General features: G+C 61.9%; 1 protein-coding gene across 2 annotated transcripts; it reads right to left on the bottom strand.

Annotated features, from left to right (window-relative positions):
- Nucleotides 1–1,753: 1,753 nt before the first annotated feature.
- Nucleotides 1,754–20,537, bottom strand: GRK2 (G protein-coupled receptor kinase 2). Of its 2 annotated transcripts, none has more exons than XM_024986987.2 (21): nucleotides 20,210–20,537; nucleotides 10,352–10,428; nucleotides 8,760–8,833; nucleotides 8,529–8,630; nucleotides 8,363–8,437; nucleotides 8,176–8,237; nucleotides 7,364–7,415; nucleotides 7,011–7,102; nucleotides 6,760–6,859; nucleotides 6,599–6,677; nucleotides 6,375–6,505; nucleotides 6,028–6,122; nucleotides 5,848–5,955; nucleotides 5,306–5,372; nucleotides 4,903–5,003; nucleotides 4,248–4,314; nucleotides 4,071–4,166; nucleotides 3,683–3,845; nucleotides 3,391–3,527; nucleotides 3,177–3,287; nucleotides 1,754–3,043 (listed from the first exon to the last, which is right to left on the bottom strand). In XM_024986987.2, exons 1-21 carry the CDS (start codon nucleotides 20,320–20,322, stop codon nucleotides 2,879–2,881), a joined length of 2,067 nt encoding a protein of 688 aa, XP_024842755.1. In that variant the 5' UTR covers nucleotides 20,323–20,537; the 3' UTR covers nucleotides 1,754–2,878.
- Between the last annotated feature and the right edge of the window lie 1,280 nt (nucleotides 20,538–21,817).

The following is a 21,817-nucleotide window of genomic DNA, read 5'->3' as shown; positions in this document are numbered from 1 at the left end:
ACCCTGCTATATTGAAAATAGATAACTGACAAAGACTTATTGCATAGCATCTGGAAGTCTGCTCAGTGTAATGTGCGAGCCTGGATGGGGGAGGGTTTGGGAGAGCATGGATACGTACATGTGTATGTATGGCTGAGGCCCTTTGCTGTTCACCTGAAGCTACCACAACATTGTTAATTGGCTATACCCCAATACAAATGGTTTTGGTGTTAAAAAAATTTTTTTAATAAAAAAAATATATATATATAATCAGGCCCTACCGGCCACCACTGCTGCAGCTCTTTCTAGCCTCCACTTTCCTTAAAAAGTGCTACCCCATCCCCAAGCCCTCTTCACCCCAAATCTAACTGGACTGTCTCAGGCCCAGCCTGTCCTGATTTCTGCAGCCTTGAACACAACTCCCTACCGGTCCTTGACTCCTAATGTCGTTGTCTTCTCAAACCTTTTCCAGGACTCCTCCTGACTCCCAAATCAGGATTCTCCCAGCTGAAAGCCTATCTGTTCCAATGTCACCCTGGTGCCACCTCTAGGACCACATTTCAGCTCCTTCTGGGACCCCTCTGTGCCTGAAGGCCCATGCAGTCCATCAGCAGGTCCCAAGCCACATGCAGCCACGTCCACCCTCCTCCCTTCTGGCCAGCTCTGCTCCCTATCGTGGCTCTGAGTGACAGCAGGGCCCTCCTGGTGTACCATCATGGGCTCCAACCTCTCTCGTCCCCAAGTCCTGCCCCTTCCCGCTGGGCCACGTTCTTTCCATCTGGCCTCTTTGCACTACCACCACCGTCATTATGCCATCTCTTCCCTGGACAGAATCACGGCCCCTTCCCCTGGCTCCCTGACTCGTCTCCTTCTGAACACCCTGCACGTGTAACCAGCAACTAGTTCTGCAGTCAGCCGTCCAGTCACCACCCAGCCCGTCCAGAACCTTCAAGGATTCCCGAGAGCCTATCCAGGTTCAGACTCCATCTCCATTCCCATTTTTGTGCTGCAGTCACTAGGTGCCCCTGGACTCTGGGTTGGCTTTAGCCTGGCATTCAGGGCCTCCCAGGCCTGCTTCCTTCCCACAATACTGCTGCCAACCTGAGCCACTCCTGACCGCTGGACCCTTCCCTGCATCAGAAATGTCCTCCCCACCTCGTCCACCCCAGTGCTGGAGGCCCAGCTCAAAAGCCATTTCCTTCGGGACTCCTTGGGGCCCTGAGTCCTTGCCAGCAGAGCCCTGCATGGAAAGGGCAGCAGCGACATCACCCATGGGGGCCTAGACAGCAGAGGTGTGCGGAGAAAGTTGAACATTGCCTCTGGGTATGTGAAGCCTGGTGCTGGGGGATTGCTCAGGCTTCAGGGACCTCTACTGGAGGCTGAGCTGCAAGGCCAGGGGTTAGGCTGAAGCCAGAGGCTGAGGCCGGAGGCTGCGTGTGTGGCCCCCAGGGCAGAGGTGTTCATCTGTCCACAGCAGTGCCCTCAGTGTGGGCCCCAGCGGGCTAGATGCCCGGCCAGTCCAAACGGGACACTAAGCACCAACCTGCAGGCACCTCCTCCTGCTTCCCAGGCAGTGGGCAGAAGACTCCCTTCTGGTCCCCCAGGATGGGACAGGCAGGGTGCGAGCCACTCCCACCCCTCCCCAGGCTGTGAGTGCCTGCCCTGAAGGCGGAGGAGATCTGGCGCCACCAAGACCTTCCCTCCTCCGACCCCACCCCTGGGGGAGGCTGAAAATGACCCTCGGGCACAAAAAGAGTCTGACATAGCCAAGGAGTCAGGCACTATTTTTTATAAAAACGCATAGTATCATTTTTCACTCTTTAAAATCACATTCAAAAATCGGCAAAGGAATGCCCCGGGGAGTGTAGATGGGAGGGGAGGGCCTGCCGACCCAGCCCCGGGGGAGGGCGCGACACCACACGGCAGCGACTGGCACGAGGGGGCATGCTGCGGGCGAGGTGGCGCCCTGGGGGTGGTGGCACTGACAGGACGTGGGGCTGGACAGCGAGGGGCGCGCTGAGCAACCTGGAGTGGGGAGGGCTGCCCCACCCGCCCCTCGAACTGTGCTGTCCGGCTGGCCCAGGCCAGTCCCCAACGGTTCTGAGCAGAAGAGGCCCTGCCCAGCCCAGGGGAGGGGACTCAGGGCCAATCAAGGCCAGCGTGGCACAGCCCCAAAGGTGCCTTTCTGTGGTCCCTGAGCCTGGGCGCTTGGGTGGGAAGAAGAGGGGACTGGGGTGGGGGCAGCAGCAGCCACTGCCAATGCCACCCTCCTGGCCAGGTCCCACTGTGTCCAGGGAAGGTGCACGTGGAGGCAGCCAGTGAAACGGGGGCTCTTCCCAAGAAAGGGTGCAGGAGCCTAAGTCACGTGGGAGGCCCTGGGCTCAGCGAGTCCACAGGCTCCCTTATCTACCGACTGGCTGGAGGGCAGGTCAGTGCAGGCCTGTGTCCCAGTCGATGCAGGAGGGGCCGAGGTGGGAGCTTCAAGTAGCCTCCTTGTGCTGCAGCCTCCCTGGGTGGAGCCGCCGGGCCACCCAGCTGTGCTGTGGGCACAGAGCTGGGGAGAGGGGACGGCAGGCCCAACTCCAGGCGACCATCCCTGGGGAAGGGCGGGAGGGCGCTGGGGGCTGCTGCTCTCCCCGTGTGGGGAAGACACCGGGAGCGGAGGCCCCTGGGGGCAGGGTGAGGTGGCTGGACAGTGGCTGGGTGGGTGGCAGCAGGAGCCAAGGCAAGCGGGCCCCTCCCTGGGGGCTGGTCCAGGCTGGGGCCACAGGAAATCACAATAATTACAAAATAAAACCTTTTCCGCTTGGCGGGAAAACAAATAATAAAAATTCAACAAAATAAATTAGAGGTTTATAAAAGGCGGGCGGGCAGGAGGGCGACCGGGCTAGCGGGCGGGTCAGAGGCCGTTGGCACTGCCGCGCTGGATCAGTGGCACCTTGCTCAGCTCCACGACGGGCGAGCGCGGCTTGTTCTTCATCTTGGGCACCCGCTGCACTAGCTGCTGGGCCTCGCGGTAGGCGTCTCGAAGCTCCTTCTTCCACTGCACCAGCTCTGGGTCACTCTGCGCGCACACCCGGTTGTTAGGCGGAGCCGGCCCGTCTGGCCCCGCCCCAGCCACACTCTGGCCCCGCCCCATCCGACCCCGACCCAGCCATTCTGGACCTGCCCCGGCCCCACCCCGAGTCCCCACTCACATCGCACTGCAGGACAAACTGCTTGCCACCTCGGATCTTGAGGAGGAGGCACTTTCGCTCCTTGATCTGCGTCTCCTCCACCGACTGGATCTCCTCCATGGTCAGCAGGCTCTGCTGCAGGGCGGGAGCGGGCGGTGAGGGCCTGGGACTGCCCCCCCACCCCCTGGCTGGCCCGCCCACCCCCAGGGGTTCCAGGGCCCCGGCTGCTCCTTACCGGGGCCTCGCCCTCGCCCCGCCACTCGAGCCGGTTAGGGAACAGGTAGAAGTACCGCCGCTGCCACTGGGTCAGGAAGGGGTTGCCCATCTTGGACATGTAGCCATGCATGATGCAGTCCTTGCCCAGGGCGTAGTCTGACGCGAGAGAGCAAGAGAGAACTCAGCCGGCCGCACGAGCCGGGTCTGAGTCCTGGATCAGCTGCTCTCTGGCAGGGACCCCGGCTGAACCTGAGCCTGCTTCCCATCTCTAGAGGGGGAAGTGGGCGCCCACAGCAGCTGCTGACCCTCACCTTCCTCGTGGCCCAACTGCTTGTTTTTGGTTTTCTTGCGGGCCTCCAGCCGGTCCGTCTCAGCATTGATGGTGTCAAAGACAGTCTCTGCTACCTCCTGCTGCCACCGCTCCGAGATGGTCAGGGGGAAGTTGCGGTAGAGCTCCTGGTCACTGTCCAGTAGCTTCACCAAGAGGGTGGAGAAGGGACGGCTGTCAGCCACAGGCCAGCTCAGCTGCAGGGCCCGGAACATGGTGGTCTGGTCCAATGGCCACCCCCGGGGACGTGTGGGGAGGAGGAGCCGAGGCCCACCAAGCAGATGGGGCTGGCACGGGGATCTCATAGGGCCAGAGGACGGAGGACACTGCCAGCCGTGCTCAGGGCTGGGAGGCCAGGCCAGGCCCTGTACCTTGATTCCTTTTGTGTCCTCCTCATCGAAGGAGCCAATGTCAAAGGCGTCGGCTGCATTCACCTCCCCTCGTGGGGGGATCAACGGGGGAGGGTACTGTGGTGGAACAGGGGCTAGGCATCAGCACCCAGCAGGGGCTCCCGAGCACCCCGCCTGGTCCCGGCTCTGGGCTGTTACCTTTTGTAAAAAGACCATCTGCCAGTCCAGGGAACGGAAGAAGGGGCTCTCCTTCACCTCCTGGGCCCTGTGGGAAGAGAGCATCACTGGGGCTTGGCACCACCCAGGTTGGGGGGGGCGAGGTCTGGGCTGTGGGACAGGTGACCTAGGTGTAACTGCTGGTTTAGCCACGCTCTGGCTCTGCAACCTTGGGTAAGTTCCTTAAACCTCAGCCTGTTTCCTCATCTTTAAAATGGGGAGAACAGCAGTCTCCACGGCATAGGGCTGTGGTGAGTTTAATACTGGGAATCTTGCAACATCACGCCCAGTGCTTAGTAAATGTTTAATAAACATAGAAAGCTGCTGTCATCATCATTAGCAACATTATCTTTGTTGGGTCTGCGCCCACCCCCAGCAGCTGTACGGCACGCACCCTCCACCTTGGAACAATGGGCAGGGCTGCCCTAGCCCCAACTTGTGAACTCTGCCAAGGAGGCTGGGACCACGGAGTGGAGGGGCTCCAGTGACAAAACACAGCCCTTGTCCTCAGAGGGACACGGGCAGAGGCTCGGGCAGGCTGCCCCAGTAACCCCTGCAGAGGCCTAGACACGCAGTGTGGACATCACCCAGCAGGGCGGGAAGGCCTGGGGTGATGGCCGGGGTCGCGGGCACTCACCCTCGGCCCAGGCAGCCTAGCCTCCGGTTGACATCCCTCTGCAGCAGCCCCTCCAGCAAGGAGCGGAGCTCAGGGGAGAAGGAGTCAGGCAGCTCCACAGCCTGCAGGGAGGAGGAGGGGATGTTGGCAGAGGCCCACCCCGGCCCCCATCACAGCTCTGGGCCTCCTGAGGCTGCGTGAGGCAGTGGCAGGCGGGTGCAGGCCCCCGGCAGATGGAGAGCTTCCAGATGCCCCTAGCAGGCATGTTTGCTCTGACAATGTGGGGAAGGGAGAGCCAACGGGGCCAGAGGCCAGAGGGTGGGCTGCTGGCAGCCGAGACCCTGATGCCTACAGGAGACCCCAGCTGCACTACGGCCCCTCATGAGCTCCACCCAGCCAACCCGGGTTGGTACCCTCCACGCACCATTGTCAATGTCATTCTGTCGATCTCATGCTTGTCTTTGGTCTTGTGCTGCCGGAAAGGGCTATGCCTGGGCAAGAAGGGCCAAAGTCCAAGGTCAGAGAACGGGAATGTGCAAACTGAGGCAGGCTGCATGAGTGCCTGCTGCTAAGTCACTGCAGTCATGTCTGACTCTGTGCGACCCTATAGAGTGTAGCCCCCCAGGCTCCTCTGTCCTTGGGGATTCTCCAGGCAAGAATACTGGAGTGGGTTGCAAAGAGTCGGACACAACTGAGCGACTGAACTGAACTTGCCATGCCCTCCTCCAGGGGATCTTCCTGACCCGGAAATCGAAGCTGCATCTCTTACATCTCTTGCACTGACAGGCGGGTTCTCTACCACCAGTGCCACTTGGGAAGCCCATGAATGATCCTTGCCAAAGCCAGGGATGGTGCCACCCCTGTCAGCCAGGCGGCAGGGGGCCCCCACCCAACCCCAGCCTCCTTCCTGGCCTGGGGGAGAGCCTGTTTCTGTCCTGTGCACCCGCCCTGGGACAGCCTGCTCACCCTCGCAGCAGCTTGAAGAGCATGCAGCCCAGGGAGAACCAGTCGGCGCTGCTGTCGTAGGCCACACCCTTCTGTAGAACCTCGGGAGCCATGTACCCGTGGGTGCCCCTGGCGGAGTAAGGAGGCTATGAGTGGGTGGTCGGAGGGTGCGGGAAGAGGGCGTGGGGCTGGGGCACTCACACACTGGCGTGAGGCTTCTTCTTGGAGAAGTCACAGGCCAGGCCCAGGTCTGAGATGCGCACGTGGCCGTGCTCGTCCAGCAGGATGTTGGCCGGCTGTGGAGGAGGCTCAGTGAGCAGCTCAGGACAGGACCCGGCGGGGCAACACGCCAGCCGGGTGGCTGTCTAGAGGTAAGGGTGTCCAGAGACAGGGCCCTGGGTTGGGGGCGTTGTGGGGGGTGCGGAAGGGAGGAGCCAGGCAAGGAAGAGGGCGGGGCATGAAGAGGGGAGGAGCCAGGCCGGGAGGAGGGCGGGGCGCGACATACAGTGGCGGAGCCACGGCAGGAGGAGGGCGGGGCGGCACCTCACCTTCAGGTCCCGGTAGACCACGAAGCGGTTGTGCATGTGCTCCAGGCCCAGGATGATCTCGGCGGCGTAGAAACGCATGTCGGCCTCGGAGAAGACCCCGTGCTGGGACAGGTGGTAGTGCAGGTCCCCGCCTGAGGGAGGCAGCCCGCAGGGGGGGAGGGGCGCTCAGCTCCCACCCCAGCCCCCAGCCCCGAGGTCCACCTGGGGCCAGGCCAGGCACTCACCGTTCATGAGATCCAGGATGAAGCTGAGCTTGTCCGGTGTGTGGAAGGCGTATGACATGCAGACGATGAACGGGCAGTCCTAGGAGGGGGTGGAAGAAGAGGTCAGCGCAGACTGCGCTTGGTTCGGAGCCGGGGCCGAGGTGGGGCGGGCTGCCGCTCACCCCGGTGCTGACGAGCGACAGCATGATGCGCTCATTCAGGGCCAGAGTCTCCCCTTGCTTCATCTTGATGCGCTTCTTGTCCAGACACTTCATGGCGTACCTGTGGGAGAGGGGCCGGTCCCTCAGTCGGTCCACTGGCACCTTCAGTGCAGGCCCAGGGGCGCAGTGGGGTGTGGGCGGTCCTCAGGGCGCCCCCGGGGGCCCGCCTCCCGCTCAGGTGTCCCACCCGAGGCAGTGGACCCGGTGCTCACATCTTGCCCGTGTCGGCCTTCCGGCAGCCGTAGACCTCACCGAAGCCGCCTCGCCCGATGATGCGGTGCACACTGAAGTCGTTCATGGTCAGCTGCGGGGGTGGCAGCCGGGGGGTCACTGCAGGCTGCCCAGGCCCCAACCCGGGAGCAGCAGGGGGTTCCCCCAAGGCCCCTGACCCAGGGCCACCGTCACCCTTCCCAAGTGCCACCCTGCCTGGAACCATCTGCATTGGGGTTCCAGCACCAACCCCACAGCCGCCCCTGGGGGTTGAAGGTAGACTCCCCCCGCCGCCCAGGGGCCCTGGGGAGGAGCAGCAGGGAGAGGGCTCTGCACGCCCACCCAGCCCACTCACGTGGATGTTGAGCTCTACATTCTTCCACTGGCAAAATCGTGTGAATTTATCGCTGCAAGAGAAGAAAGAACCCAAGCTCAGCTGAGCCTTAGAAAGTGAGTGAAATTGATGCTGGGGGCAAGCTGGCCCCACCCACTGCTATTGCCTGGGCTCCCTCCCAAGCCTCAGGGTCCTCTTCCGGGCCTGCCAGGAAGAATGCCAGACCAGGCTGCCCCCACCCCCCTCCCGGCAATGCCAGCACTGTTATCGGTCTTTGGGTTTCTGCTTGGATCAGATAAACTTCAAGGTGAGATCTTCCCATCTGACCCCGACTTCCTGCTACCACATCCACAACTAGGCTCATCTCGTTTCCCTCCTCGCATACATCCAGTGACACACCACTCACTCCCGGTAAAGCCCCTATGCCATGGCCGGGCAGCTGGGACACATCAAGGAACACCTTCCAGGCTGGCCACAGGGGGCAGAGGAGTGGGCAGTGTGTCCTCCTGTGCCCATCCTTACCACCAGCCTGATATTTCTCATCCCCAGTGGGCCCAGCAAGGGGCTAGATATTCCATGGGGGGAAAGACACATGGCTGGTCCCTCGCTCCCTTTAGACATGGGTGGGCTTTGAGGTGCCTAGTGCTGAGAAGGGTGGGGCAGGAGTGGGGGAGTGGCGACACCTTAGGAGTCGCCGCACTGGGGTATAGACAGGTCCAGGTGCCCACACGCTGGGCACTGAAGCAGGCCGGCTGCTCTCCTCCAGGGCATCCGCACCCCTTCTCAGAGCGGCCTCTTCCCACCTTCTGCTCCTACACGTGCCCCGCTCTCACCTCTCGATGAATTTCTGGAACACGTCTCCTCGGAGGTTCTGGCAAATTTCTTCAATATATGGCTAAGGGAGGGAGTGGGAGGTGGGTGACTGAGCCACAACAGGAGCCGACCAGGCTCCAGGACCTGTGCCGCCTGCGGGGGACCCCCGCTGGGCTGGGCGGGAGCAGGGACAAGCCAAGCACACACCTGGAAGAGATCCGGAGGCACCTGCTTCTTCACCAGATGGCCCTGGACGTGCTCAATGGCGCTCTTCGAGAAAGGCTGGGGAAGGAGGGAAAGGCGAGTGACTTCTCCATGGGGCCAGCCCTCCCGTCCCCACGCCCAGGCCGGCACCCGGGCCCCAGGCACTCACATGTGAGCAGGCCAGCAGCTCCTTCATGATGTACGTGTCGAAGATCTCTCGGCTGCAGACCAGGCGCTCCTCCTCTGTCTCCAGCTTCTCGTATTTCTTGATCTAGAGGACAAGATCCCCACAGGTGAGCCCTGGCCCAGCGGGGCACGGGACTGTCTGACAGGTCCAATGAAAGCAGCCCGAGCCCCTCCCTTCCCCACGTGCAGCAGGGCCAGGCCAGCCCAGCCTCACCTCCTCGTAGAACTCTACCAAGGGCTTGGCCTCCTCCAGGTGCTTCAGGCAGAAGTCTCGGAAAAGCAGGTACCCTGAAAGGAAGTGTTTTGTGTCAGGCTGAGTCATAGCCCCACAGAGGCTGTGCCATCGTGGTGGTGGGTGTGGGCTTGGTGCTTCCTGGGCAGAACTGGCCAAGGAGGTGGCAGAGGTGGTCCCTGCCCCGGATGGAGGCTGGGCAAGGTGGCCTCGGAGGTCACCACCAACCAAAGAGACTCCTGGACCTTATACCCCCCGTCCATCATCAGGCTGGCTCTCACAGCTGCCACTTGAAACAGGTGGACAGGGGCGGCAGGTCCAGTGGGAGAAACCGAGGGAGACCTGTCAGGCAGGTGGTACATGGCAACCTGAGTAGAACTCAGGGCTCTTCTGCCCAGCGGCAGGTCCTGGGAAGGAAGGCCAGAGGGTGCGAGCAGAGGGCCCCAGAGAGCACAGCCTCTGGGGACAGGAGGGGATGAGACGGGCTGCAGGAAAGGTGGGCAGGAGACCCTGGAGGACTCAGGCCAGGGGCCGGGCCCCAGAGCAGCCCTGCAGGGCCAGCAGAAGGAAGGGTGGTCCCAACTCCCTGTAGCCCGACATGGGTGCCCAGGCTTAGCCGGGTGACTGTGCACACCTCTGGGGGCCCTATCCCCTCTGCCAGAGCTCTCGGCCACGGCTTCTGGTAAGGGCGGATGGGCCTTTTAACGGTGGACCTTGAGGAATGCGAGCCCTCGGCTTCCCAGTGGGTGAGGGGCTTTTCATCGCCACCACCGCACCTGGGCCTGTTGTCCAACAGTCTTGCGCAGTGGGGCTCCAGAATGCTAGCTCTCAGGTGAGGCTCAGAGAGGGGCAGCGATATGCCCAAGGTCACACAGCCCAGGCAGGGGACCCATGCTGCAGGCTTCCTTGACACACAGACTCCCTAAGCCTGACCTCTGGGCCAGGCCACTCCCATTTCAGAGCCGAGGTCCCTTGTCCCGGAAAGGCCGAGTCAGAGTTATGTGTGGCCCGAGCCTGCTTCCCCGGGCCCCGCTGCCCCCTTCCCCGGGTGCCCACCTCTAAGGCCGGGGCCCTGGAGGAGGCAGCCCAGGGGCCTGCCAGCGCAGGTTGCTCACAAAGAGGGCCATGGGGGCGGGGGCGACCACAGCACGGCAGGCGCCACAGGAAGGGCCCCGCCCCTTCCTGTCAGTTCCACCAACGGCCCCAGCAGCTGTGCCTGCGCCAAGGGGAAGCTGCAACTCTCGAAAACAAAAACCCCAAAGGAGGAACTTCCCTGGCGGCCCTGGAAGACTGCTGGGCCCCCACCCCGCATCAGGGGCCTCCCGGAGCAACAGCCAGGGGCTGGGAGACGCTGGGTCCCGGCCCTGCCACCAGCAGCGGGGCTCGCTTGCTGCCCTGTGCTTCCCCCATGGTGGACGGGAGATCTCTTGGCAGAGAGGGGGGCACACAGCCTGGTCAGCTGGGGTGCCGCACAAAGGCGGCCCCAGGGGCCTCCTGCCCCCACCCCCTGGCCTGGCAGCCGGACCGGGAGGTGGGGCGGATGCTCAGGTTGGCAGAGCCCCCACCATACTCACCCAGCTTCTGGGAGAAGATCTTCTCAAAAGTCACCTCGCCCCGGTCCTCCAGGTACTTCTGCATGACGCTGCGGATGCTGGAAGACAGCGGGGGCGGGGGTGACCCAGAGCCCCCATGGCTCCTGCCAGGCCTGCTGGCCCTGCTCCCCTGGAGGGTGGCTGCTTCCTCCCCCGGAATCCGGAGTGGAGGGCACTGCCGGTGGGTGTCAAGCTCCCTTCCAGGAAGGCAGCCACCCTGTCGGACCTGACCGTGGGTCACACCAGTGGGACCCGAGGGAGCCTGTCTGCCCACCAAAGCTCCGTCTTCCAAAGCTAGGGTGACCAGCAGGTGGCTGCTCGGAAGTCTGGTCCCAGCCCTTCCTTGTGCTGGCTTCAGGGAGTTGGCCGAACCTCAAAAGCCAGGCCTCACCCATCAGCAGATGATGGATCACGAAAATACAGCCCATCCTCACAACGGGATACTGGTTAACCATGAAACGGAGTGAAAGGCTGGTATACGTGTGCCCCACGGTATGGACCGACCTCAGAGTGTTCCACCAAGTAACAGTCACCAAATCCCACACATTATATGATTCCATTTATACCACAAGTCCAGAAGGGGCAAATCTACAGACAGAAAGTAGATGAGTGAGTGTCAAAAGCTGGAGAAGAAAAGAGGAATAACTTCTAATGGGCCAGGGTTTCTTTATAAGGTGATGGAAATGTTCTGGAGTTAGGCGGTGATGAGGGCTGCACAACACGGTAAATGTACTGAAATCCACTGACTTCAGCACTTCAGCATGATGAATTTTCTGCCATGTAGATTATATTTCAATATTGGGGGGGGAAAAAAAAAAAGTCAGGCCTCAGCTCCCTTGTCCCTAATATCTAAAGTAAGACCCCTGGCCCTGAGCTGCCTCCAGGGCAGCGGAGGAGGGGGGCTGCCCCTGTGACCGCGGAAGCCCAGGTTATCACACTCCCCGCCCCCGGTTATCTCACCCCCAACACCGAGCGCTCTGGGAAAGTCACACCTGACCAGGCTTCATGCCTCAGTGGCAGCTTGGTCTCCCCTCCTCTCCTTTCCTGGGCCACCTGCCGTCCCGCCCAGCCACTGGCTGCGGTCCCACCTAGCTCTCGACGTGTTCATAGGGCCTCAGGATATGGGGGGGCCATCAGCAGGTCACAGGTGAAAAGGACGCTGTGTGCCCACGTCTCCGTATCCCTGCCTGTCTCGTGGAGTCCAGCACAGGGCCCTGCTGCCCACCACCTGCTGGAAGGCGCCATGCAGCCCTGCCCCCCGGGGAGGCCCACCCAGGGCACCGGTCCTGCATCTGTGATTCCATGAAATTAGACAACATGAGACAAACTGCGTGGGGCCCAGTCGGTTGGAGGAGACTCAGGCAGGAAAGAACGTTCTAGGCCATTGGAGAGGTCGCGTGGAGGAGGCGGAACCTCACTGGGTTCCTCAAATGCAAACAGAATGTGGACAGGTGGCTAAGCCCAGGGCAGGTGGTGGATGTGGGGACAGGCACGGGAGGCCTGGCCCGGGATGAGCCACTGGGCAGGGAGGAGGCTCAACAGACCACACTTGGGAAGCTCGGTTGGGCGGCGGGTGAGTGGACGGGTTCTGTTGGAGGTACCACGGGGGGAAGCCCAGGTATCTGATGACACGGGGCCAGGAAGGAGGGTTGAAACCAGCTGGGGTGGGAGGAGGCTGGGGCTGGCGGATAGACGGATGGACAGAACTGACAAGACCAGCTGGGGTTTTCGAGGCCCCATCAGAGAGGGGGCCTGAGGTCAGAAGGCCAGCGTAACCAGCAGACCTTGCCCAGGCCCTAGCCCTAACCTAGGTTCGCAGGTGGGGCGACTCCTGCCCTTCCCTTCTGAGGGGGTCAGGGTGGAGGTCCAGCCCTGACCTGGCCAGGCCCTTGCCTGCACTCGAGCCACCCAAGGCAATGCGGGCACACACAGAACGACTGTGAGCACAGGCCTGGAGCCGCAATCCTAGGAGCTCGGAGGCCCTGTGACCCTCCCTGAGAACTGTCTCCACCAGGAGAGCAGGGTGCCGATGACCCAGACGGCCCTCTGTGTCCCCATCCTGTACTCCGACGGACAAGAGCCCCAGCTGAGGGCCAGGGGCCCAGTGGCCCTGAGCTACCACTTCAGAGCCGGTTCCGTCCCAGAAAGCGAGGACACCCTCCACGGCCGTGGGGACTCCAAGGCTGGGCAGTGGCCCTGAGCCAGGCTGGCACAGCCTCCCTCCTGGGGGCCACATACCTACTCACAGTCACCACCAGCCTCCTCCAAGAACACAGCTCCCTGGTCCTGTGGGACTTGCAGGGACTCAGGAAGCGAGACCCGACCCCAAAAGCCCCCCAAGCACTTAACACACATCAGGAGTTTAAAAATCTGTGACACTGAGCAAGATCCAGCCCCTGCCCCGGGCCTACAAACTAGAGATGGGAGCCCAGGGAGGCTGCAGGCCGCAGCGTGCGCCCATCCCTTCGGGCCCCCAGCCTGGCGGAGGGCAGCTCAGGGGGCAGCTCAGGGCCTCCCGTTTGGACGAGGACACAGGCTGGGCGATGTGCTGGCCGGAGCACAGCAGGGGGGCCCAGTCCAAGGTAACGGAGGCTCAGCAGGTCCACGAGACCAAGCAGCCAGGAGGTAGGGGTGTGTGGCCCCGGGGATCCCACGGGGGCCAGATTTCTCCTGGGAGGCGGACAGGAGGGCTGGGCCCTCAACCGCTCTGCGGTTCAGCTCCTGGGTCTCTGTGTCCACATCCCATTCCTGGGTTTCAGGACCTCTTGGTCTATGGAAGGGGATGGTAACGAGCAAGAAAGACGTATCACAGAATGTTGATCCTCCACGGAGGGGGACGGTCAGAGGGGTGGTCAGGGGCATGTCCAGAGACAGGTAGGTGTGGGTGACAGGCAGAGCGACACCAGCCTATCAGATGACCCCATGGGGCAGCTGGGTACGGCCTCTGCAACAGTCACGGGGAAGCTCCTCCCCACCCCCCAGGAACCAGCAGGACTGGCCCAGGCTCAGCAAAGGTGGCACACGATGGGAATGCCCAGCTGGGAGCAGGGCCTCTACTTCCCTCTGCGGGGCCCTGTAGGCTGGACACACCAAGGCCAGGGAAACAGGCTCTCCAAGGGTCTGCCTGAGAGCCAGCGGAGCCAGCAGCTCTTCTCTGGGCACCATGCCGGGCACAGACCTCCTCCTCCCTCCCAGGGGCTCTGCCTGCTGCCGGCTGGGCCTCGGGCACAGCAAGCTACACCCCGCCTCCCTCAGAAGACCGCACAGAGTGGATGGCCACAGCATTCTTCCCAGCCCGCAGCACTTCACTTTCTTCCTTAAAAAGAAAAAAATGTTTTCTAAATAAAATAAACAACCCCCCAGCCCTAACCCAAACCAAACACGAGGTCAACCTCGGCAGTCCTTGAAGGGGAGGCCTCCAGGCGGCAACGTTAGGGTTTCCTGTCTGTTCCCACGGGGCTGGGGCCCAGGGAGCTGGCAGGTTAGGAAAGCGTGTCGTGGAGGACGCTCCTGCCAGGGTGGCATGTACAGGCTGGCACGGGAGGCAGTGGCAGCCTCCTGGGCTGGGTCACCTTTGTTTCCTGGCAGAGTCTGAGTGGCGATGGGCCCACAGCAGCATTCCTGACCCCACCCAGGTCAATGACTCTGATATCCAGGAGCATGCGGGCCCCCAGATGGACGTCAGACTGTCAGGGGAGCCCCGTGCCTGCATCATTCCTCCGTCCCTGCCCCCGAAGGACCCTCCGCCTCCCAGCCTCTGGGGGGAAGGGGCTCGGCCGCCCTGGTTCCTGCAGTTGCCTGGTGTCCAGGCTTGGGCTTCAAATGGCTCTTCCTTCCCCCCTCCCAGAGGCCAGGCCAAGTTACAGACTTTAAATGTCCAGCTTCCCCATTGTAAAATGAGGATGTCAACAAACGCTGAATCGCCAGCACTGAGCTGACCGCTGAGAAAGGCAGAGAGCGCACGGCGATAGGAGAACGCGGCCTATCGCGTCGGGCCTCCTTCTCCTGGCGGGAGCCCCTCTTCTAGAATCTGATCACAGCTGCCACGTCCTCAGGGAGTGGGGCTACAAAGGGACCCTTCCCCAGGGCTGCGCCTGTGAGCCTCTCCCCGAGCCTGAAGGGCTAGAACTCCACTCTGCTCACAGACCAGCCCGGGGAGCCCCGTGGGCAGAGCCCAATACCTGCCCTGCCAGGAGCAAGGGCCCCTGGGTAGGAGCTGCCCGGAGGCCGGGGAGACAGCACTTCCGGCCCCCCACCCCAGCACGGGCTGGGGTGATGGGGCGGCAGGGTGAGGGCTGAGCGGGAGAGCTTCCGGCACTTTCTGGCACCACGTGGTTCAAGGGGAGAGCTAAGTCCCTCGCTCTGTGGCACGGTGGCCTCCCAGATGACGCCCACTCGGTCACAGACCGCAGCCTTTGTGGATGGGGAGGGACCTCAGGGTCAGGAGCAAACATGCTCATCTTGATGGTGAGGAAATAGAGGACAGAAGAAGCTGAGAAGCAGCACACCCTGAGTCCCAACCAAGCCAGTGGCAAGAAAATGTCCAGTCCCCGCCTGAGAAAGGGGCCCCCACCAGGCGGGGGCCTCCCCCAGCCTCTTTGGGAGAGCTGGGTGCAGGGTCCCAGGGGACCCTGGACTTGTATCCTGGCTGTGGGTGCCGATCAGGCTGGGGCAGCCCCAGCTGGCACGTGGGAGGGCCAGGGGCCACGGTTCCTGTGCTCCTGGGTGACAGCATGCTAGAGCCACGGTGCAAGCTGGCCTGGGGGCTCTGCACTCGGGGGCAGCCACGCCAGGAAGCAACACGCTCTGGGAGAGACGGCAGCAAGCCAGCAGACCAGAGGCTGTCGCCACGGCCGGGGCACTCCTCTGGGGCATTTCCAGGAAACCTGGCACCATGGTGCCAACCGGTATGAGGAAGTCCTCGGGGGCTTCTGATGAATATTGCTCAATGACTCTCCTCAGGGCTGACAGCATCCTCAGAGCTCGAGGAAGGACCGCATACCAAATGGGAAACAGCGGCCGAATCAGCCAGCTCTGGACAAGTCCGGGGCCAGGGAAGAGAAATGACACCATGCGGCACCGCACCCACGAGCCCACCGAGGCATGGCGGCCACAAAGTGACGGCTCGCGGGAAAAGACGCTCCGGTGGCCTTGTCGCACCCCGCTGCTCACTGCTCTCGGCCCGTGACAACAAACCCGGAACGACTTCCAGGGCTCCCTGCCCTGCACTCCCAGGAAGAGAGCTATCTGGAACCCCAAACCCAGAATGGCCTCCCTGCTCAGAGAACAGAGCAGCAGACACGTCAGCATCAGAAAACCCACTTCGGAAACCCTGCTTTTCAGCCAGTCGAGACACTACCCTGCCTGTTAGCAGCGATGCAGAGGGCAGGTTACTGTCTTAGAAAAGTCTGCAGCCAAACGCCTCATTTTTTAGTATCTCCTGTTTGAAACAGATGAGGGATAACTTGAGTATAACTCTGTCTTCTGTGATCAGCAGAGGACATTGGTCCCTTGGGACCACGGGGAAAAAAGAAGGGCAGGTGTGGGACTTCCCCAGTGGCCCAGGGGTTGAGATTCTGCACGCTCAACGCAGAGGGGCCCAGGTTCGATCCCTGGTCAGGGAACTAGATCTTACATGCAGCAACAAAGATTCCTCGTGTGCTAACTAAGACCCAGTGCAGTCAAAAATAATAGTAATAATAAGGGCAGGTGTGGTGGAGGTTGCGTGTTCTTCAAAGCCTCTCAGGTCCTCTTGGCTTCTGCTGTCTGTTCCAAGGCAGGAACATAATATCCTGGAGGCTCCAGCTGTGTGCACACAGCCCGACCCCTCTGCACAGCCTCCCCAGGTGCCCACGGCGGGCAGGAAACGCCGCCCCAGACTGTGCCTACACCTGACGTCACCAGGAGTTTACTACTAAGGACTGATCGTGCATTAATAGGGCACGTTATTCCTGGCTTGACAGAGCCCAGATTCCCCGGCACAGATTCCAACCTGTCAAGCTCACGCTCCCTTCGAATCCATTTACTGAGAGACGGCAGGCGGGCGAGCAACTTAATGGCAAAAACGTGAAACCCTATGATCTGGAAAGGAGAACAGATGGGGAAAGAGGTCCTGGAGACCCATTCCTGGGGAGAGTGGGGGTGGGGGTGGGGGTGAGCTTCGAATACCTGGAGGGGATGAGTGCCCTAAAAGATAATCTTGTTTTCGGAGGCGGGGGACGGCTGGAGGCAGAGGAATAGGGTGGGAAAATGCTGCTACTGGAGCGGAACGTTCTGGGTAAGGGATAAAGGATGCAAGCAGCAGGGTTTCTGCTGGTGATGGAGAAGCGGAGGGAGGAGGAAGCAAGAGACCACTGCCTGCGCTTCTTCCCTCCGCAGACCAAGGGCAGGAAGTCCTGGGAGCAAAGAGTTAACAGGAACGAAGAAGCAGTGGAGGAAGAGCCGCGGGTCTGGGAGACAGGGAAGCCAGAAAAGGGCAGGAAGAAGGAAATTCATGGCGGGGGGAGGGACCAGGAAAGAAAGAGGCAAGAGAAGGAGAGGCTGCAAGAGGCACCCGGCTCTGACATCTGCCACTGGGGCTGCTGCAGTCACCAGGGAGAGCTGGGCATCTCCCGGGACCGCCCAGGCCGGTCTCCTCTGCCAGGAGCCCAGAGATTAATTACATGAGGCCTCCGTGGTCATATTAAGCAAATGACGATCATTGCGGGACCGTGGCCGCTGCTGGGAAAGGCAGACAGCAGCTTCTCTGGAGAGCGGCACTCACCACAGACCCTGAGAGCCGAAGGCGCACAGGGGGGTGTGTGTTGGGGGGTCCATCGGTCAAGGGCAGCCCCCTCATTGGACCGAGGTGGAAACTGAGGCAGGCTCGGCCAGGATAAGGGGTATCCCTAGGGCCCAGGTGAGCTGGCACTGCAGCGTGATTAGAAGCCGGGTCTCCGGACTCCTGCCACACAGCTGCCTCCCTCTGCCAGAAGGGCGAGAAATGAGTCTGTCTCCTTTGGATTCTATAGAGTGACAGAAGGGGAGGCCCCTGTGCCAACTCGAAGTGGCCCTGTGCCCAACAGCTCCTGTTCCCCAGCCCTGAGAAGTCAGAGCTGTGAGCCAGCGCAGCTCCCAGCCAAGCCACAACCCAGGCACCAGCCACAGGGAGGCTGCCAAGATGGACCACCCCAAGGTGGAAACAGCTCCAAATGGCACCTTGTCTTAGGGAAACCATGGCCTTCCTCCCTGACCCCAACATCATGGCTGAGGGGAAGATGTGACCCCAGGCGGGGAGGGGGCTGGGCCCTGTGAACCAAGACAGCTGATGGCGCGGGGTCTGCCCCGTGGCTTCCAGGCCACCCTCCCTGGGCATGGGGGGCCAGCTGGCACACATTCCTCAAGAGAAGGACCAGGGTGAGCGCAGAGGTCCGGAAGGGAGTGTGGAAGACAGGAAGCACAGCGGGGAAAGAGCACCTGGGAGCCCGGAGACCCCAAATTCAAACACCACCTCGCCTCTGCAACCAAGTCTCTTCCCCTCTCCGAGCCTCAGATGCTTCGACTTATTAAGTGGGAAAATACCACCTGCCGTGCCCGTTTCCTATGGTTGTGAAAAGGATAAAACGGGGTACAAAGCACTTTGCAAACTGGCAACTGTAAGATACAGTCAGAACAATCTTCAGGGCAAGAGGCATCAGCCCCAGGGGGTGTGCAGAGCATAAGGCAAAGGGCTGCGTACCCTCCGAGGTGGAAAGTGTGGATTCCCAGCCCCTGCCCAGCCTCAGCTCACGGCGAGGGCCCCGAGTGCATCTCTCAGGTGCCGGCCATCCACCCAAGGTCGCGCCGCCAGATGGCAACCCTACCTGAGGACCCCTGACCCCTGGCTCTCGGCCTCCTGCTGCTCCCCTCAACCTCACAGCCCCCCTGCTTTCAGACACCACACGGTCCTGCTATTTCTTGAGCAACTACTACATGTAAGACATGACCTTGCCAACCTCACGGGCTGGTTTTTTGGATCGGCTGAGATGACAGATGTCAGAAATAAATAAATTATCATGATTTCCACCACTACTCCTTTCAACGCGGTCGATATCAAGGGTGTAATGGGGACAGAAAAAGAGGAACATCTTGTTTCTCAGGGTTCTAACACCTGCAGAGCCAAGCCAAGGCGGGGCCCCACCGCCAGCAATGCATTCTGGGGCGAGATTACCCAAACGCAGAGAGTTCCAGAAAAAGCCCCGCCTCACGCTTTGCTGAAGTCCAACCTGCTGGAGGGTCTCGAGGCCGTGGCCACCAAGGAGAGCTGCTGGGCGCCCCAGAGGCCAACTCCCCCATTTCCTCCCTCGTGGCTTTGTCATTTCTGAACTCATTTTTGTTCTAACTGTCGCTGCTCCCCGGACAGCCCCCGGCTGGCAGTCAGTCTGGTTCCTGTTTTGAGAAATCTGATTGCAAATGTCTTAGAAAAAAGGGCCCTAACAGCCTTTGCAAAACGCAGACCAATTTTCCTCTCCCAGGCCTGGTGTTCAGTCAATCCGAAACCCAGTGAACGGGCAGGAGAAAAGCACTGGAGACGTTGGCACGGTACCCACCCCTCCCAAGCCTGTTTGGGCCCCGCTTCACTCAGAATGCCACAGAGTCACAGCCGTTATTTCACACCATCCACATTTCACAGATGAGAAAACTGAGGCCCAGAAATGGGAAGGGACTTGCCCACAGTCACATAAGACCAGGACGGCTAGGATGCGCCCAGGGTCCTGGCTGGCAGGGCATATGGCTCTTCAGGCAGAATGGCCAGGCCCGGGCTCAGGCTAGAGTGGTGGACCCAACGTGGAACCACAAGCCAGAAGCCCTGATTCTGGTGGCCAGCACCACCCTGGCTTACCTGTGACACTGGGCAGGCCACTCATGTCTGGGCCTTCAGCTTCCCTTTCTGTTCCATGGTGACAAAACCACCCCTGACCGACTGGTCCCCTGGGTTGTTGCGAGGCTCAAGGGATGGGAAAATACTCTCGAAGCCATAACATGCTGGACAGCCTCAGCTACCGTCCCTACGCTGTCCACTCCTGCGCCTAAACCCTGAGCAGGTGAAACTTGGGTATCAGGTCAGTTATCTCACAGAGAGGAGACAGCTGTGATCCAGCTGCTGCAGGCGTGCTGGGACATCCCCTGGCAAGCAGCACCCCTGGGGTACCACAGGCAGGACTCTTGCCAGAAGAGGAATTCCAGGGGAGAGGGACAGAGCCATGGGGTGCACACTGGACCCTGCTCCCCACCGCTCCCCCAGTCCCCAGAGTACTCTCAATTCCCACCCCAAGCCCGCGGGAAGACCGAGGAAGATCCCCGGAAGACTGGTCTGCCCCGAACCTCACAGAAGGGTCCACCCGAGGGGGCCAGGGTGGGGGCCGGTGGAACCCCAAAGGGGGTGGTGCTGGGAGTCGGGGCAGCGACAGGATGGACGACACAGTCGGGCTCCGAGAGATGGGCAGGCAGAGGCGGGGGACTCCGCGGTGGGAAGGGGGTACCCTGGGCTATCCGGAGGAGGATGAAGGGGGTGCACGGCGCCCCCGGGGAAGAAGGCAGGAGCCAGAGGGCTGAAGGAGAAGGGGGCCAGGCGGAGTGTGTGAAGCGAAAGGGAGGCAGGCAGAGCCGGCCCGGGGGCACCGGGCGGGTCGGGGAGCCCGCGCAGCCGGAAAGCCCCCGCGCTGGGGCGCCCCGGATGTTCAGGTGCACAGGGCCGGGGGCGCCGGGGTCCGGCCAGGGCTGCCGGACGCCGGCGCTGCGCGGGGCTGAGGGGATCGCGGGGCCAGCGCCCGGGCGGCCGGGGCGCGGGGCCGGCGCGCGGGGCTGCGGCGTCCGCCTCACCTGGGCTCGGGCAGCAGGATCTTCTTGCTGGCGCGCGCCGCCGGCGTGGCCTTGCTCTTCTCCATGGCCATCAGGTAGCTCACGTCGGCCAGCACCGCCTCCAGGTCCGCCATCTTGGCGGCGGCGGCGGCCTCTCCCGCCGCTCGGCTCCGCTCCGCTCCGCTCGGCGCGCTCGGCCCGGCCCGGCCGCTCCGTCGGCCTCGGGCGCCGCCGCCCGCCCGGCCCCGCTCGGCGCCCGCGGCTCCGCTCGGCGCGGCTCACAGGCGGCGCCGCCCCATGGCGCCGGCTCGGGCCCGGCCCCGGCTCGCTCGGCTCCCGCCGGGACTGCAGTCGGGCCGCCGCCGCCGCCCGCCGCCGCCCGCGCCCCGGAGCCGCCGCCGCCGCCGCCGCCTCCGGCCCCGCCTGCCGCGCACAGCGCCAGCGAGCCCGCGAGGGGCCGGCCGGGCGGGCGGCGGCGCCCCCTGGAGGCAGCGGGGCTGGACCGAGCCTGACCCCCGCGGCCACCCCGGCCTCGACTCTCCGCCTACGGCCCCCACCGGCCATGACCTGTCCCCTGACCTGGGACACGACAGGGCCCCTCGCCAGCAGAAGACCCTAGACCAGACATTGACCACGACTCGGGGCACAATTCGGGTCTCAGACGCCACGATAGACCACTGCCGGGACCCCTGACTTGGAATTGCAGAATGTGACCCCAGGGGCCACTATAGACCACGGCAAGGACCCCAGACTGGCATTGCAGAATGTGTTCCCAGGGACGTGGATCTCAGACTTTAGCTATAACCCCTGACCCCTGACCTTGGACACAGTCAGAAACCTGACACCAGACCCGATCACATTCCTGACCCCAGACTCCAAATAGGACCCCCAGAACTAGACCTTGGATCATCATCTCAGACTGACCATGACCTCAGGTCACCATTCTGGACCCAACCCCCTTCACACCCAGACCCTGACGCTGACCCTTGACCCCCTACAGGACCCCAGATCCAGATTTGGGGCCAGGACCTCAAACACTGATCCCAACCACAGACCATGACCTTGATCCCAGCTTGGTTGCTGAGCCCAACCTTGATTCCACCCCCGACTTAGACCACTATCATGACTCCAAACCCTGGACTTGGGGGCAGAGCCTGGGCCTGGACTTGGACCAGACCAGGGTTCTGGACCCAAAAATTTGGGACACGAACCCAGGACCAAGACACCCAACCAAGACTCAAACTGGACCTAGAGCCCTTAACAGGTTGTCATGAACCTGGGACCTGATGACTGGCATCAGACTCCAGACTTACCCTAGTCCAATCCCCACTCCTGCTCCAGACCCAATCCAGGCCCCAGGACTCCCACTCAGGACTGAGGACCGTGCACCAAAAACCCCCTTCCTGGGTCAGAATCATGATTCCACAAAGCAGGATCCAACTTCTCTCAGCCTTGCGGGGAGGGGAGCAGGTCATGGGGGTCACTGGACTGCCTGGCAAGGGAAATTTACTCTGATGAGACTGCATGGTGGAGGTGGAGAGGATCCATGTATCACAAAGCAGCACCCTTATCTCAGTGTGCTGCTCTTAAGAGCATCTCTGTTTTCCAAGGTGACAAGATTCCCTCCCA

The sequence above is a fragment of the Bos taurus genome, chromosome 29 (assembly GCF_002263795.3).
Source record: "Bos taurus isolate L1 Dominette 01449 registration number 42190680 breed Hereford chromosome 29, ARS-UCD2.0, whole genome shotgun sequence".
Lineage (NCBI taxonomy): Eukaryota > Metazoa > Chordata > Mammalia > Artiodactyla > Bovidae > Bos > Bos taurus.
This window is presented reverse-complemented; position numbering and strand designations above follow the sequence as displayed.

Bases quoted from the DNA above. Each gene is read 5' to 3' on its own strand.
- GRK2 (XM_024986987.2), bottom strand. From the start codon at position 20,322: ATGGCGGACCTGGAGGCGGTGCTGGCCGACGTGAGCTACCTGATGGCC. The intron at 8,238-8,362 runs GTGTGTGCTTGG...TCCCTCCCTTAG, and splicing joins TGCCTCCGGATCTCTTCCAG to CCATATATTGAAGAAATTTG. The intron at 6,860-7,010 runs GTGAGCACCGGG...CCTCTCCCACAG, and splicing joins AAGGCCGACACGGGCAAGAT to GTACGCCATGAAGTGTCTGG.